Source organism: Phaseolus vulgaris, chromosome 5 (genome assembly GCF_051622355.1).
Source record: "Phaseolus vulgaris cultivar YP4 chromosome 5, ASM5162235v1, whole genome shotgun sequence".
NCBI lineage: Eukaryota > Viridiplantae > Streptophyta > Magnoliopsida > Fabales > Fabaceae > Phaseolus > Phaseolus vulgaris.
Window position 1 is genome coordinate 40,115,350 of NC_143502.1, and position 17,286 is coordinate 40,132,635.

Below are 17,286 nucleotides of genomic sequence, written 5' to 3' on the forward strand. Positions count from 1 at the left end.
TAATGGGAAGGAAGTTATGTTCTGGGAAGACAATTGGGTGGGTAAGGGGAGATGAAAAGTGTTTTTCCGAGGCTGTTTTCACTTACCCCCTGTTTGCTTCCATGGATGTACTGTTCAAGAGGAAGGATGTGAGTGGATGGATATCCATGGTTTGGATCAAGGGATGTGCAGGGAAGTGAAGGAGAGGATATACCTGTGAACAACAAATATCCTCTCCCCTCAAAATGAAGAGATGTAGAGGGAAAGTCATGTCAGCATCCCTTATTTCCAAATTTACCCTCATTTGAATGTATTAGTATTTTAAAAAATTTATTGTACAATGTTTAAAATATATATATATATATATATATAATATATATATATATAAAATGAAGAAACAAATCATAATAAATTTTAAAGAAGTTTTAAGTTTGTTTATTATTTTATAAAATATTATAAATCAGTGTAAAAAAAATATAGTTAAATAAAATCTTCCATTTATATATTAGTTATTAGAGTAGATCAGGTGATACCTATTTGTCAAGTTCTAATAAGATATTTTATTAAATGTGGTTGGATTTAGTTTTTTTTAAAGAAAAGAATATAATATATCTAATTAAAATTGAAAATATTACCTGGGTTGGATCATGGTCATCACCAAAAGATTATACTAAACATTTTTCATTTTATTTTATACTAAATGTTTAATTTATTTAATAAAAAAAATCCCTAAAAACAATCCATCACTTAAAATAATTTTATTCTAACTTAAATTATTCATTAAAAACTGAAAATATAATTAATATATTTTCACGTATTTTTACATAATGTATTAATAAAAACTACACTTTATTATAAATATTAGTTATTAAATAAATTTAACTAACACAAATATTTAATAAAACAAAATAATAATAATTAATTATTGAACTATATCGGATTATACTACTAATACGTTTTTATCCTTATTTTTTATTATAATTTTTTATGGAATCATTTTCTATGGTTAATTAAGTTATATTTTTGTTACTGTTGTATTTTTTAATTGCTTTATTGTGAGGTTTTTTAATATTAAAAAATAGTAATTTTTTATTTTTATAGGATGTGATTTATTTTTTAATTTTATAGTATATGTTTAATATTTAAAGAAATTATTTGAAATTCTGTTTTTTTATATGTTTATATTAATATATTTCTATATATAGTTATTATGTTTATGAGTTATAATTTATGTTATTATAATTTTTTATGAATTTTTTTTATTGTTAATTACGTTATATTTTTGTTGTTGTGGTATTTTTTATTTTTCATTTCTAGAGGGTTTTTAATATTAAAAAATAATATCTTTTTATTTATATAAGATTTGATTTATTTTTCAATTTATTACTTGTGAAGTTCTGTATTTATTTAATTTGTTGAATACATATTTTTTTTTCTAATTATAGTTTTTATATTATACATATTTACATTTAACATATATTTTTTAAATTATAATTTTTAAATCTACGAAATGTGTGAAAGTTTTTCATTTTTAAACAAAAAACTACTCATTTTATTATTAATTTTTTAATAAGCAAGGGTTAATCTGTAAAGTAACATTTCACACCTTTAAAAAAATTAAAATTTCCTCATAACCATCACATCACTCACAAACTCCCATAAACTTTCCTCACACATCCACCCTAACATACCCCAATCCAAACACCTTTATTTTCTTCACACTTTCCTCACACATCCTCACACATCCACTCCTTCAAATCTTCACACATCCCCTCCCTAATCCAAACAGAGCCTTAGTGTCTCAAAAGCTTCTACAGTGGCAGAGGTAGGGGCTTGGAACAACAATGTTTGGGTTTGGAAGTTTGGTTGGAGAAGGAATCTTTTTGAGTGAGAAAAGAATTTAGTGTGTCTACTGTCTCAGGAAGTTCAGGGTGTGAGCTTGAATTTGGAGAAGGAAGATAGCTGGGAGTGGAAGGAAGGGGAGGAGGTAGGGTATTCGGTTAAAGCTGGATATCTCCGTCCAAGGGGGGGCCGAGTAGGGGAGAGAGAGGGGGAGTTTATGAAGTTCTGGAAGTGTAAGGTTGTACCTTCTGCACATGTTACGACTTGGAAAAACGTGGAATCACGGTGGTAAGTTCTGTGTGTAGTTTTTGCGGGGTGGAGGAGGAATCTCACACTCATCTGTTCTTTGAGTGTAGTTTTGCGTGGCGAGTGTGGAACCTTTGTTGTGCTTGGTTGGGTGTGCAAAGTGTGTTTCATAATGTTCCACTGCTAAATTTATCTCAGTTTAAGTTGACCAACGAGTCTGTTTCGGTAAATGAGGTTTGGGGAGTGATTTGGATCGCGGTCGTCAACGAAATCTGGAAACATAGAAACAAAGTAATATTTAGAAGGGGTGTAATAGATGTATTGGAAGTATTCACTTTGGTGCAACTAAAGGCATGAGCTTGAGTTACTTCCAAGTTGCAGGATGCGATATTTTCCTTCTCTGATTGATGTGTTGATCCTTTGGTCTGTATGAAAATGATGTTTTGATGTTTTGTTTGGGTATAAGAGTGAGGGTTGTAGGCGGTTCTTTCCGGATTTATTTAAGTTTTTAGGAGTTGACAGGGTGTGTGTTGTGGAAAAGGTTAAAGGTTGTATGTTTTGTATAAGGGTTGGGTCACCCCTAAAGTGACTCACATTTATTCATTGTTGATTACGGATAAAACAAAATGTTTGAAAACATAATTATTCTAGCTAGGTGCTTGAATATTGTTTGAGAACATAGTCATTCTTGATTCACCTCTTGAATAATGTTTGTACCCGGTTATTGCTGACTAAAACTGAGTATTTTTTTAAGTCAATTATTCCTAGTAATGAATATATTATTTCTCAAATAATTAGTACTGATTAAAATAAATAAATTATTTGATTAATTCATCAACTTGATCACTCGGTCACTTAAGAGAGAGGAACAACATTTTGGATGTATATAAAATTCATTTATGTAAGGTTTGCTCTTTTGTTGTTGGGTTACATGTTATATAACTCAACATTTGTTAATAAATACAATGCACCCTTTTAGGATTTATATTCCAATTTAAAATCTACTAGCATCGTTAGAATAATTGCAAATGAATTTGTTAAATCTTTTTTAACTTCCATAATATGTGAGTGGAACCTAATCTATGGACTATGAACTATGATAAACAACCGCAGGCAGAAGCATTAAGCAAAGTGTTGTATTCGTATCCATCGGAATCAGAAAATGGGAACAAACGGGAAGCACAGTTAATTTTGCCAGCTCCCTCACCAACGGGTAACGACTTTACCTGTCTTACGTTACATTGTGACTTTAGTACGTGAAGTTGGATTAAGATTAATAGTGATATATAATATTGGCACAAATTTGTGTGTTTGTGTCGTGTTTGTACTATCGTTGGTGTTGTTGGTACAATGTTTTGCATGCAACTATAAACTATTGGAGGAGCAGTTGCAGCGATGTGATTATTGATGGGGGAGAGTGCACATGGCAATTAGGTATAAGTCACGTGGGAGCCCCGAGGACGAGACAAGTTTGGCGAAAACCTTAGTCAGCAAAACCAAAGACTTGCTAACTCACACAGACACACACACGCGAGCCTCGCATGGCCCTTCTAATTCTGGCTCGACGCTTGTCGTGTTCGTTGTGCATGCCACAACACATGTGCCAAGGTGCTACGCTATCAACATGCCCATTCACCTCTGTAGGTTCAACCACGTGGCTGCGACCAACCCCTTGACTTCAAGGAACCACGGTTTAGTTTAACTTTTGGTCCTTATATATATCAGTATCATGAATCAAAATAAAAACTTCAAAATTATTTATAAAGTGAAATCAGCATATGCATAACTTGTAGAAAATTCTATCAGATGGGACAGTGCTGATATAGAAGCATGACTTGCAGAGTGTGTGACACAATAAATGTATCCAACTTGCAGTTGTGGCTTGCAGCCCTTAGTTATTACTTGCTTTTAAGAAATGACAGAGACGTGGCACAAAAGAAAAAGGCTTCATTTGAAATTATGTATATCTAAGTGTGAAACTTTACAGTTAAATAGAGTTGTAATATATAGTTTTTACCATGGAATCGTAGATTTGTTTTGTGATTAGTCTACAAGAACACTATGGCTAGAATTAGAATATTTGTCTCCTAGACCAGAACATTTGGTGAGTGGAGCTTACGAGAGAAAGTTGATTAAGATGCCGAAAGTGGGTTGTTTAAATGCTATAGATGTGATAATGGCACCAACCAATGAAGTGTGAGGAAAGATTACTTTAACATTGGATCCTGAAAAGGTAACTGGAAACTGATTGACAGTGAATGTCTTTGTCAAAAAGCAAACCTTCGTTTTCAACATTTATTTGACCATATTTATACACATACGAAAAGTTGGTTGGAGTTCGGTTTGACTGAACCCCCAAGAAAGGAGGAAAAAGCAGCTACAAATATAAAAAAAAGGCTTAAAAGGGCTTGAGAGTCCAACATTTTGGACATCACAGTCACAGAATGATGAAAGTTTATATTTATCTTCTTGCAGAGAGCAACCACTAATCAGGGTCCTCTCACTGATGGCGAATGAGTAGGTGGGTGGCGGCAGAAAAAGAGCCGAGATTTTAATATGGTGTTGTTCCCTTCTCAGCAAGTAATTCAGTATGAAAACGAATACATAAACCCCTTTTCTGAAGAAAACAAATACTGCCTTTACAAATTACAAGTATTGATTTAGTAGGCGTTCACTGAAAAGGAAAAGGGGTCAAATTTTCAAATTAAAGAAGAAAAGAGATAATATGTATATGTTTCAACCTGAAGTTTATTGGAGATATCGTTAGGTTCAATCACCGCTTTGAAGGTCGGTACTTGGTCACAATTTTGTTCTTAAAAGATGATTTGATGGGTTAAGAGAGGAGGAAGTATATAAACTGTCATAAATTCCTGAACGATGTTTTTTGGCACAAGGGAACAGTTAAAAATGGAGTCAAACTCTTGTCTTTCTATACATGGAATGTGCAGTGACAGGAGAATTTGTAAGAGAGAATGAAATAAGTAAATCTGCACTATAATAATTGCTAAGTAATGATTACATTATTTTATTTTTACCTTCATGACTCAAAAGTACTCACAGTATATTCTTCTTGTTCAATCATAATAAAAACTTCCTGATACGTAGCTATATGTAACCTTGGTAGGTAAGATCACAAACTACTCATGACGAAGAATGTATTTGAGTTGCAAGATAGTCACTCTATCTTTAAGAACTTTCCAATGAAAACAGACCATTTATAGTAAATGAAAGATTTCAGTATCTATAAAACGTTATCATGTATAGTAAATTGGATCAGACAAACGAGTTTCCTTTCTTCTTCCTCTCTCTGTATATCAAAATGATGAATAGTGCTTAGGTGAAGTCAATTGTAATGGTTTTAGGCGTTTAATCAGTAAAAATGTACAGTATTTAATGCATATCATTATTGAGTGGAGTAGTTTGAACAAAATCTCCATCATAATGATTTGAACCAGTGTGCGATTGCATGGGGATGGTTATTGGTAAGGGTTTGTAAAGGTAAAAATGGAATCAAGGGAGACAAAAGCAAGAAAAGAGAGAGCAAAAAAAAGTAGATGATATTCTTGTATACACTTTTGTTTCCCCTTATTAATTGCTCAGACTTTGAATATTCTTATGGAATTCGGGACAAGTTTTTGAATGTAAAGAACAAACGGTGACCACGTGAAAGATTAATGATTACAACGGAACAAGCCAAACTATAAGATGTTTTTCACTCTTATTATCATTATTCTACCCATTCTTAGTTTAAATCGGTTTTCTGCGTCTTGAAAGGTAAAGTTAAAGATAAAAGTTGTATTTAATTTATTTTTAACCTTAACTCCTCTAAGTAATTTAGGATTATTATATATGAAACATTTTATATGTAGTAATTTAGTTACTTTTCTTTTTCTCATAAACTTTAATTAATTACTTTCCTTTTTTACACGATTCTTGATTTGTTTCGGTATAATATGGATTATTACAAGTCTAATATCTGTATGTAATCTAAGAGTTAATCTTTATTTTAAATCACATTTAGAATATGTGTATTACGCAGTATTTTTAAAAATTACACATAAAACAATATTTGAGGATATAAAATATACGAGCATATGATTTATTAATGAAAAATACTGTAAGCTATCTCTTGTGATAATGGAAACTGTTACTCCAATTTAAAATGAGGGTTTTTAATAAGTTAAAATTAGTTTAGATAACAGTTAATCTGAGGAACTTCACATATAAATTTTAAAATATTTTTTTTTTAACTTGTTCACGAGTTTGTTTAAATATACTATTAGAACAGTTACCCATGATATTTGTGTATTTCTTTGTTGTCCTAGATAGTGTACCTTGTTACATCTCATCAGAAATGACAAATTCTTTAGATAGTACACCTTGTTACCAAATTTATTCTTAGTAGTATATGTTAGGGTTGTGGTTTCAGTGAGTGAATTATTTTTTATTTTGAAGGTTGAAATTCAATGTGATGGATATTTGAGGTGATTCTTGGTGGTTGTGATTGGAGGTTACTCTCAAGGTGCTTATTTGAGATGATGAAAATTATTATTTTTTTCATAATTTTTTTCGTATTTTTATTTTCGTTTTCGTTTTTAGTGGTAGGTATATTCCATATCCAATAATTCATATCAAATTGTACATTATGTTATTCATTTTCTAATAACATACCAAAATGTATAATTCAATATGTATAGTCTAAATTCAGTAATACATATCAAATTGTACAATCGAGTATATTATTAGAAAATAAAAATCAAAATATACAATTCGATATGTATACCCTGATCATACATATCAAATTGTACAATGAAACGGTTGCAGTGTTAGGTTAAGAGAGAAGTAGGGTTTTAAAAATTTTAAATAAGGGCAAAATTGGTATTTTATGGAGATGTGTGGAGGTGTAGAAGAACCATTGAAGTTAGGGAGAATTTGTCCTTGGAAATTTATGTAATTTTGATGATTGTTTCTTCCTGCACCTTCATAGGTTCTTTTGCAACCCCGTCAAAATATATTTTTATTCTTCTTGTGCCACCCCATATAGTAGCTTCCAGATTATGTAATCCGGTCACACATTTGAAAAAAGACTTATGGATTATGTAATCTAAAAGCTAAAAAAGATTATCGGATTACATAATCCAGAAACTAATCATGCATCTGAAAAAGGTTTTCGGATTATGTAATCCGAAATTTTACAAAGTGGTATTTTTGGAAATATAAAAATTTATGGAGGTGAGAGAAGAATATATGGGAGGTGCAGGAAGAAGCAGTCATTTTGATCGACCCAAATAGCTAGCCCACTAGAGAGTGTTATGAATTTCGGGTTGGGCCCAGAAAAACCCATTGGGTTTGAGGGCGAGGCAATAGCGGAGGAGAATTGCAGGTATTAGATGTTGGAGTGTAGTAGGAACAGAGAGAGAGAGGAAGAGAGAGAAGTGAAGAAAAAATGAGGCTGTTCGATCCTTGGTCTGTTTTCTTCAAGCGTGAATGGAAGCGAAATTGGCCCTTCCTGGTCGGATTCGCCGTCACCGGAACTGTGATCACCAAATTTTCTCTTGGTCTAACTGGTAGATCCACTTTCTTCTTCCCTCATCACCAATTCTCCTTCTTTTTTTTCTGAAATTTATTTTGTGTTTTGAATCTGATTTCCCCTGGCTTCATTTTCACAGAGGAGGATGCCAAAAATTCAAAATTCGTCCAGGCACACAAGAGGTAACGCTCCCCTCACCAAACCCTAGCTTTGTTCTCACGCATTGTGCCCTTTTTATTTTCCCTTTTCATATGAATGTCCTTCTCGTGTGTTCGATTGTCGATATTCAAATTTCAAATCGTTGGAGTTCAATGCACATATCTGATACAATATAGCAGATTCTTCATGTGCTGGAAATCGGACATTCTTGTTTTTAAGCTATAATGTGTGTATGTTTTTTTTTCTCAGCAATCAGTTGGGTAGAATTGTGCATGAATTCTGGTAAAATAAGAGCATCAGTGGTTGAAAATATGCTTAATCTGGCCCACGTATTCATGATATTTGTTCAATTGACGTGGTTGATTTAATCTAAAAGAAAATGCCATACTATTCCAACCATGTAATGAACGTACTACAACAATTCAAATCCTCCCATACTCATTTTCATATTTTTTCTCAGTCCCATTTCTTTATAGAGGTTAATTACTGTCCATCCTCATCTCTAGTTTTGTTTATGTGGCCCTACTAATATACTAAAAGTGTGATGGCCCTTAAACTTGATTGACATGCAAATCTTATATTGTGGATGTGCCTAACTGTGCAATTTTCAAGTTCATGGATGCGAATTATTTAATACGCGGTTTATTTGTTGAGTTATTACTGACTCTTGTGATTCCGATGAAGATGAAAATGTGATATTATATATTTTTGAGAGATCATGAGGTGTTTTAGGTTTGGAATTATCATGACCTAAGAATCAATTTACAATAATATGAATGATTGGGTTTTCTTAGTAGTTGTTCTTGACCTTAACCGAGGAACTGAATGGTAAATATCTCTTTAAATATTTTTGGTCTTATTTTACAATGGACTTGATGTTTGAACCACACATAAATTTGTAGATTCAATTTTTAGGATTTAAGATAATTGTTTGTCTAGTTATCTCATAATTATCCACACATAAATTGGTAGATTCAATTAATTGGATGCCATGCTCTACCTATTTTTCCAGGTGACTTTGGATTGGAAGATTTGCACTGGCTTTGCACATTGTATTGGATGTGTTGAGAGAGCTTTGTTTGTTTTAGTTTTACAAATTGTAATAAAAGAGATGTTGTACAATCTCTCCATGTTCCTATTTCCATTTTGGTTGTTTACTTAAATGTGCTTGAGTAATTCATTCCAAGCAGTTATGACGAATGGTGTCACTCTATGATTACTTTAATGTGATAATTGTTTGGGACTTGGAGTTTTTGTTCTTGCAATGATGCTGAATTGCTAACACCTAAGGGAAAATAGTTGTATTAATCATGTGATTTTTTGGGACTTTCTGTAGTTTGTCCCTCAGCAGTTTTTAATAGTATACCGTAGTTTTCTGAAATTAATTATGTCAAGAGTGCATATGCTGAGCATACTCTTTTCTAAAATTTTCACCAAGTCTTTTGCATGGAACATTTATGCTGTTTATATTTTTCCAGGTGATTTGCACTGCCTTTGCACATCGTATTAGATGTCTGAAGAGAGCTTTGCTTGTTTAAGTTTTGCAAATTGCAATAAATGAAGACGTTGTATGTTATATACACTCCATTTTCCTATTTCCATTTCAGTTGTTTACTTAAATGTGATTGAGAAATCCATCCTAAGCAAATCTGAAAAACTCAGCAGCCTTTTGTCCTATAATTTATCCGAAACTAATTTGTCATGAGTGCACATGCTGAGCATCCAGTTCTGAAATTTTCATAGTTATTTGTTCTTATTCTCTGTTTAAAAGTTGATTTGATGCTCTGAAGTGTTGGGATGAGTCCATTTGCGGATTTGACCAAATTATGTTTTTAATCTGAGTATGAATTCGGTTATGATAATAAAAGTTATGGTTTTTTAAAATTTGTATTGTTGTTGGAAATACTTTAATCTTCAAACAATAAATTCGAGAAAATCAAATGATTTTTTGTATTGTTGTTAGTTCTTAAATAATAAATTTGAAGGAAGAACTATATGTTTTACTATATGTTTTCGTCTCTTTTTCACCTCCACCATGTTACTCAGCCATTTTAATTTTAAACAACTTAACTGAAAGATCATGCTTATATATTTAAAATAACCTTTATACATTTAAACAATTCTTTGATGGACTTGTTTGATGTGATAAATTTTGTAAAAATTAATTTAATACAGTAACTTTTACAATAACATATTTTTACAAATGTACAGTAATATATCAACGAAAACCTATTTATGATCATCATTAGAAACTGTGATTGATAAAATAAATAAAATATTACATACTTTAGATAACACACGTTAGGGGACTAGCTGGCTGGGTCGAAGTTGCAACATAATTGTGGATTAGTTTTGTTTAATCAGAAAAAGTGAATGCGACCTTGGATTAAATTTTTGGTCCTTTAAGCCGACCGTAATAATAAAGAAAGAATGAAAGAGATAAGCTTTAGAATTATGATAACTTAAATGCTGTACAGGAGTGGCAATTGGACAGGAATGTTTGAAAATACTTGTGGTTCCTGATGCATCATCATATTGGTAGGCAAATAAAGAACAGACGTAATTGTTTGATTACATTAGAGGCTCACATGGAATAGATAAGCTATACAAGTTTTGTCATTTTTTAATTACTTTTTAAGCAAATCAAATGGCCAGTTTTAGGCATCATTAGTTTCTTACAACCTATTAATATTTAAATATGTTCTTGGAGAGAGGAAACTTCTCTTAGTATCATGACTTTAGGTTGTGATCTTTCCTTTCTCTATTTTTTTTCGTTCGTAGAGATACTTCCAATAACACTCTGACATTTAAGTTAATTTTGGATACAATTTTTTTCACTTTTAACCTTAAGGTGTTACCTATTTATAATTGTGAAGTTGGATTTTCTAGTGTATTGGTGATTAATTCGGGTCCAATAAAACTCCATTGTTTCTTAATCGTGTTTTATGGATGTTTATCTCGTAAATACTACTAATTATTTTGCTTTGGATAACAATAATATGATAAAAAGAGAGACGCTTTAGTATTAGGAGCATAACAAAAAATGTAACCGTTAAATGATTAAATTGTCCATTTATAGACAATTTTAGAGTGCAAGACGCAAGAGCTCCATATTTCTTTCTTTAGAAAAAGGTTTTAGCCGTCAATAATCTTCAATCCAAGAAATTTTTTCATCCCTCAGCTTGGAATAAATCTGGCACACCTCCAACTTCACAACCAGTAAGCTGTTGGATCATTATTCTTGAGACCTTTCCTCTCATCATCTCCACCAAACACATGGAATTCATCACAATTAAGTTTAGGTACAAATTACTGTAGTATTTGACTCATTTCATAATCTTGAAAAGAAGAAATAATCCTAGAGAAAGACAAACATTTACTATGCTTATGAACCAATCCACCTAAATAAATTGACTAAGTGCATTATTTGAGACACCACTAGAAAACCATAAAGCCAAGTTTTACCTTATAAAAAGTCGTTAAGATGAGTCCATGACAGGCATTAATAATGAAACTTTGTTTGCAAAACAAATCAGTTGACTAGGATACTTAAGAGGGTGAGGTAATTAATTACGATGAATAATAATGAATCCAACATTATTGGGCCGGTCCGCATCACCGTCCAGTAAAAATTCAAAGGGTAGGTTTGGTCCAAAAGGTGCGAATTGATTGAAGGGCCCACAACGCCAGACGCAATTGGTCGGTGATCAGTGATTAGTCCACATCATGTTGTACACGTGGCATCACAAGAGCGACCTGGAGGCTCCTCTCTCCGCCACCCTAGACTGTAGACAGGTGGCAAAGTGTTTGAATTTTCTTCCTTTTTTACCTTAACTTTGTCCCTGCTGCCTTAAACTCTGCTAACTCTAATGTTGTGTAGTGCTATATAACAACCGTAACCACTACACAAAAATTCACAACCAACTACTTCAACTTTAGGCATTCATTCATTCTCTTCTATTCTATTCCAAACTCACAACAAGCATAGAGTCAGAGAGAGGAAGAAGAAAATGCCGATTTCTAGAATTGCCGTTGGAAATTCTTCGGAGTTGAGCCAGGTGGACGCGCTTAAGGCTGCTCTTGCTGAGTTCATCTCAATGCTCAATTTTGTTTTTGCCGGACAAGGCTCTGGCATGGCTTTTAGTAAGAACTTCTACTTAGTTATTAAAATTTGTGTTGGTTTGAACATGCATGTAGTAGTAGTAACAACAATAATTCTACAAACTATTTTCAAAATCATGCATATGTAGCATGTAGAACAGACATTGACACGGACACTGATACAACACGGACTCCGTTGGGACAGAGAATCCATTGCTGTCACGGCTGTGCTATCGAAGGCTCTGCTCTGGGAAAGTCGGGACACAAAGATACGTGTAATCTCTAAAATAAATGTAGGACACGAGAACACATATATATATATTATATAATTATGAATTATATAAATTGACAATAAAGATTTATGTGCACAAATATGTTTCAGATTATTTTTTGAAACAGAAAGATGTTTTTTTTTTATGACTGATTCAAAAGTAGTTTCTTATTTTTATAATTATAGTAAAAAATTATACAATAAATTTGAATTTTTAGAAAATTAATGTATTTTTTTTTAAATTGTGTTAGAATCGTACTAGAAGGGTCAGAAATTCAACAAATACTTTTTGAATTGGATACTTTACGGATACGTATCCTATAAGTGTTCATACGAGTGTCGTGTCCGATATAAGTATCCCTTACTGACACGTCATTTAAGAGGAGTGTCTTAACTTCGTAAGCATATCATAGTTTATATATAATTGTTTATATATAATTGGTTGATGGTATTCTCAACAATGAGAATGCATGAATATTAAACATGTAATTCTATTCTACATATCACTCTTACTCACCTTAATTGTTATGGTTTGGCAGATAAACTCACAAACAATGGTTCAACAACACCAGCAGGTTTAGTGGCAGCGTCACTGTCACATGCATTTGCACTTTTTGTTGCTGTCTCAGTTGGTGCAAACATTTCTGGTGGTCATGTGAACCCTGCTGTCACTTTCGGTGCCTTTGTTGGAGGCCACATTACTCTCTTCAGAAGCATTTTGTACTAGATTGCTCAGTTGCTTGGCTCTGTGGTTGCTTGCTTGCTCCTTAAATTTGCCACTGGTGGAATGGTACATAACACAACAACAACTCTTTTTACTTTGTTCAACATCATTCGTAGCTGTCTTTTTTCTTTGTGTTAAATTTGAGACATATGTTTTGTATGTTACATTGCAGGAAACATCTGCATTTGCACTTTCTTCTGGTGTTGGAGCAGGGAACGCTCTAGTGTTTGAGATTGTGATGACTTTTGGTTTGGTTTACACGGTGTACGCAACTGCAGTGGATCCAAAGAAGGGTGAGATCGGCATAATTGCTCCAATTGCAATTGGTTTCATAGTTGGTGCTAACATCTTAGCTGGTGGTGCATTTGATGGTGCATCCATGAACCCTGCTGTGTCTTTTGGGCCTGCTGTTGTGAGTTGGACTTGGGCTAACCATTGGGTTTATTGGGTCGGCCCATTCGCTGGTGCTGCCATTGCTGCTGTTGTCTACGAGATTTTGTTCATCAACCCAAACACTCATGAACAGCTCCCCACCACCGATTACTAGAGTTAACATTCCTGTGTTCTTTGCTTTGCATTTGCTTGTGTTTCAATTGTTGATTCCCGTGAACTTTGTAACACGCATGAACATCTTTCTTTTTTTGTGCTTATCATTATGTAATGTTCATTTCATCTTATATACTAGTGTTAGCAAAACTTCATTGCCAGTTAAAATTTATGATTTGAGAAATATCTGGTCTCCACATAGGCCAAAGCCTCTTTCAGACAAGAATGGCAAATGCTTAACCCGTATTCTTTATGATGGAAATTTTTGTTTGTATTGAATAATTACGTATTTACATTTCATTGTATATAAGTAGGTGTAATCTCAACGAGCCGCTTTTATGGATTAAATTAGACTTAAAGTTTATTTTTTAATAATAAATTATATATTTAATATTTTTATTATTTTTTATAATTATTTTATAATATTTTATATTTATTTAATTGTTATTTGATATTTTTATTTGATATTTATACCATTATAATTTTTTTCTTTATATTAGATATTGAAGAAAATATAATGTGTATAAATTTGACATTAAATATTTGATAAACTCGGAGTAGAAGAATAAGTAAATAAAATCTATAAAATCTCAAAAATTGAATTTAAAACAAATCATATTTTATAATACAAATAAACAAAGTGGTGATAAAATTGGAAATAAAATTCAAAAATCTAATATATATTATTATATTTATATATAAAGTGGGTCGTTGAGTGAATGGAAATTTTGTATAGAGTGTCAAAGAAACATTTTTCTTTGTCGTTATACAAAATGTTATCATGTAGTGGCATCAATTTTTTTTATCATGCCGATATTGAATAAGTATTTTTTTATTTAAAAAAGTGAGTTATTTTATGATATAGAATTGTGTTTATTTTAAAATAACATGGAAATGTTTTCAAAAAACTTTTTAATATTTTTAAATAAAACACTAAAAAAGTAAAATTTGAGTGTGTTAAACATAGTCCATTATTATGCAATCATATTCTAATCATATATTTATTTGATAGGTGAGTCGAGACAGATTCATGGGGTTTAAAAATCATAAACCATGTTCCTATAGTCGACAGTTTTGCTCAGAAACAGATATATAGTTCCTGGACTCTTTATATAAAATTTTACTAAAAAACATTTTTTCCACAAAAGAAACTTTTTTTAATATTTGGCTTTTTCATGATAATTGAGAAGTCTTTCTTTTCTTTCTTTTTTCTATTTTTCCTACGGTGTTTTCGTGAAAATTAAGATTCATCAGCAGTAAATCATAGTTCTATACGTCCTCATTATTAAGCTTTATTTTAGAGTTTGTTTATCATTCCCTTCTCCTTGTGCATCCAAATCAGCACATATTTGTGTTGACATCACGCACGGTTTGTCGTGTGCATGTAATTGATTTTGATATATTCATATTATTTAGAGGTGAATTTAAGTTTAACTTAATTATATGTTTATAAAATGAAGTTTGGATTCATTTATCTGTACAATTATATATTATGGATGATTAATTAGTAATTTCATAACTACAAATTATCATTATAATAGATTTTAAATGATTTTGATATTATTTTATGTTGAAGATTTCACATCAATTGGAAATAAGAATATTTCATTATATATAAGTGGATTAAGAATATTTCCTTATATATAAGTGGATGCAAACTTCATCCTATGAGTCGGTTTTATGGGATTGAATTAGACTTAAAGTTTACTTCGTAATATGATATTAGAGTTATTTTGAACTTATCTTGTTAATCTTATATAAGGTCGGGAAGATACCCACTTATATTATATATAAAAGAATGAATGAAGCATGAGATGTTGGAGAAGGTTGATGAGATTGAGATTGAAATTAAAACTAAAATTGAGATGCAAACAAGTGGTGGATATTTTACACTGAGAAGTACCAACTCGCTATCCTATTGGATCTTTTTGAAAGTAAAAGCACTGAAACCAACATTGACATAGAGACTACAGTTATGCCTAATCTGAAATTATTACAGCTGGGTCACACTCACTACCTAATGTGAATGAACCCTTCCAAAAGCTTAAAGACGCAACGCAATGCTATACAGGTTAGACTTTAGCTGCCACTGCCACACATATGCTATCACCAAAATATTGGTTGGAAAAAAATAATAGAATATTATACTGTTAACCGCTTAATGCATAAAAATATGGCTCACTCATGGGGCAAAACAAACTTTCCTCATCCATCACCCACAGAGGCTCACAAGAACAATACTCCCATGATGATGGAGATGGAGAAACCACTTCACCGTTCCCATGAAGAAAACTGTTGTTCTCTTCTGACATGTCAATGTCTTTCCATATATCATCCATAGAGAACTCACCTTCACCTTCATCTTGGCTTGATCCTATCACACTAGGACCTCCAGTGTCATAAAAGCTCTCTTCTCCTGCCTTCTTTGAACCATGTGGTTCCACTGCATGTTTCTTTGAGGATACTGATATTGAGGAATGAACACTTGAAGAAGGTGTCGGTGTGAATGAAGCAGCTTCTCCTCTCTTTTTGTCCTGAGCCTTTTTCCTCATCAGAGTCCTCCAGTAATTCTTAATCTCATTGTCAGTGCGCCCTGGTAACTTGCGAGCAATTCTTGACCACCTGCATGTCTCAAACTACCTATCATTAGACTTTGAGACAAACTTTGAGTCAAAGGGTAGATAATGCAAAGCACAAAACTTAGTCATAGTGGTTTCAGACTGTTGATTCGAACTTTTACCTGAACTGAACATCTGCATAATAAAAGTTTTGTATCAAAAACCATACTTAAGTTACTATACATTTATCTACGTTTTGTTGTAAAACAACATGTCAGAAGACACGGCAACTAAGTAAAAACTAGTGAAGTTCAGATAGATAAAAAATAAATAAATATGAATTAATTTTAGGGTAGTTTAACCTTTATACACAGAAAAATAACTCTTGTTCTCCTCCGAAACAGGCTGAAAACTTCTCTGATTAAACTCATACACCTATTATAGTGCTAACCAACAATATATCAAGTATATCAAGTAATCTTGTATGAACAAAGGATCAAGATAACAGTTAGAATAAGAGAAAATAAGAGAAAGAAACAGACTGTGACTTGAAAGTAATAGTATTTGCTTATGGTCAAACCTATTTCCCCATTTTGAGTGAAGCTCGAGCACAAGGCGTTCTTCCTGGGGTGTCATCTTTCCACGTTTGAGACCAGGATGAAGGTAATTAACCCACCGTAATCTGCAACTTTTACCTGTTCTATTCAAACCTACAACAAAGTCATGAGGTGGTTAAAGCTAGGGTGCTTCTTCCATAATGCCTAATGCCTATTTTTTACTGTCTCCCGCCACCTTCAAACCTGATACCTTAGCAATAAAGTCCCATCTACGGTCTCCAAACAAACCAACAAACGACACCAATTTGAAGTCTTCCTGTTCTGTCCATGGACCTTTACGCACTTCCTGTTGAACCATTTTCAAAGCACACACACACCACTACTTCTTCTGGAAATGGAATATTTTCTCTCCAGGGCTCTTTCTTTCTTTATCACTTGCGGGCTCCTATGCAACCATTACCAACATTTATATACGCCTTCTCACGTATTTTTTATAAGCCATTTTGCATATCCACCGTTCATTTGGTCATTTTCTCATGATGACATCATCTGCTACGTGGAAATAATCAGAGTAATAGATCAGTATCTTCATGTAACTTTCACCTTTTTTATTTTTTTTCTCCTACGCACTGCTTAATTTTCATGTTAAACTTATCTGACAGATGTTGTTCTCCCCCACTTCCACCTTACCCTCTAGATTTCCAAGCCCAAGTTTGTGATTAATTAATGATATCTTGTAATTCAATACTTGGAGTTGCCTTATAGGTGCCTCA

General features: G+C 32.5%; 2 protein-coding genes and 1 pseudogene across 5 annotated transcripts; 2 read left to right on the plus strand and 1 right to left on the minus strand.

Annotated features, from left to right (window-relative positions):
* The first annotated feature begins 7,412 nt into the window (after window positions 1-7,412).
* Window positions 7,413-9,005, plus strand: LOC137817036 (ATP synthase small subunit 6-A, mitochondrial). 2 transcript variants are annotated; one of them, XR_011081908.2, is made up of 3 exons: window positions 7,538-7,634; window positions 7,737-7,779; window positions 8,769-9,005. XR_011081908.2 is itself a non-coding variant. In XM_068620249.2 (2 exons), exons 1-2 carry the CDS (start codon window positions 7,514-7,516, stop codon window positions 7,781-7,783), a joined length of 168 nt encoding a protein of 55 aa, XP_068476350.1. In that variant the 5' UTR covers window positions 7,413-7,513. The 2 variants fall into 2 exon arrangements, 1 of the variants encoding a protein (XP_068476350.1); XM_068620249.2 differs by lacking the exon at window positions 8,769-9,005 and having other exon boundaries at window positions 7,413-7,634; window positions 7,737-7,783.
* Window positions 9,006-11,670: 2,665 nt separating this feature from the next.
* On the plus strand, window positions 11,671-13,548 carry LOC137817008 (aquaporin TIP1-2-like; annotated as a pseudogene). Its single transcript, XR_016520828.1, has 3 exons — window positions 11,671-11,899; window positions 12,668-12,918; window positions 13,025-13,548. The product of XR_016520828.1 is annotated as an aquaporin TIP1-2-like (transcript).
* Window positions 13,549-15,234: 1,686 nt separating this feature from the next.
* On the minus strand, window positions 15,235-16,877 carry LOC137817037 (transcription factor MYB48). 2 transcript variants are annotated; one of them, XM_090302055.1, is made up of 3 exons: window positions 16,764-16,877; window positions 16,537-16,666; window positions 15,235-16,020 (listed from the first exon to the last, which is right to left on the minus strand). In XM_090302055.1, the coding sequence occupies exons 2-3, from the start codon at window positions 16,590-16,592 to the stop codon at window positions 15,549-15,551; spliced, it is 528 nt and encodes a 175-aa protein (XP_090158181.1). In that variant the 5' UTR covers window positions 16,593-16,666; window positions 16,764-16,877; the 3' UTR covers window positions 15,235-15,548. The 2 variants fall into 2 exon arrangements, with proteins under 2 accessions (XP_090158181.1, XP_068476351.1); XM_068620250.2 differs by having other exon boundaries at window positions 16,757-16,877.
* Window positions 16,878-17,286: the final 409 nt, after the last annotated feature.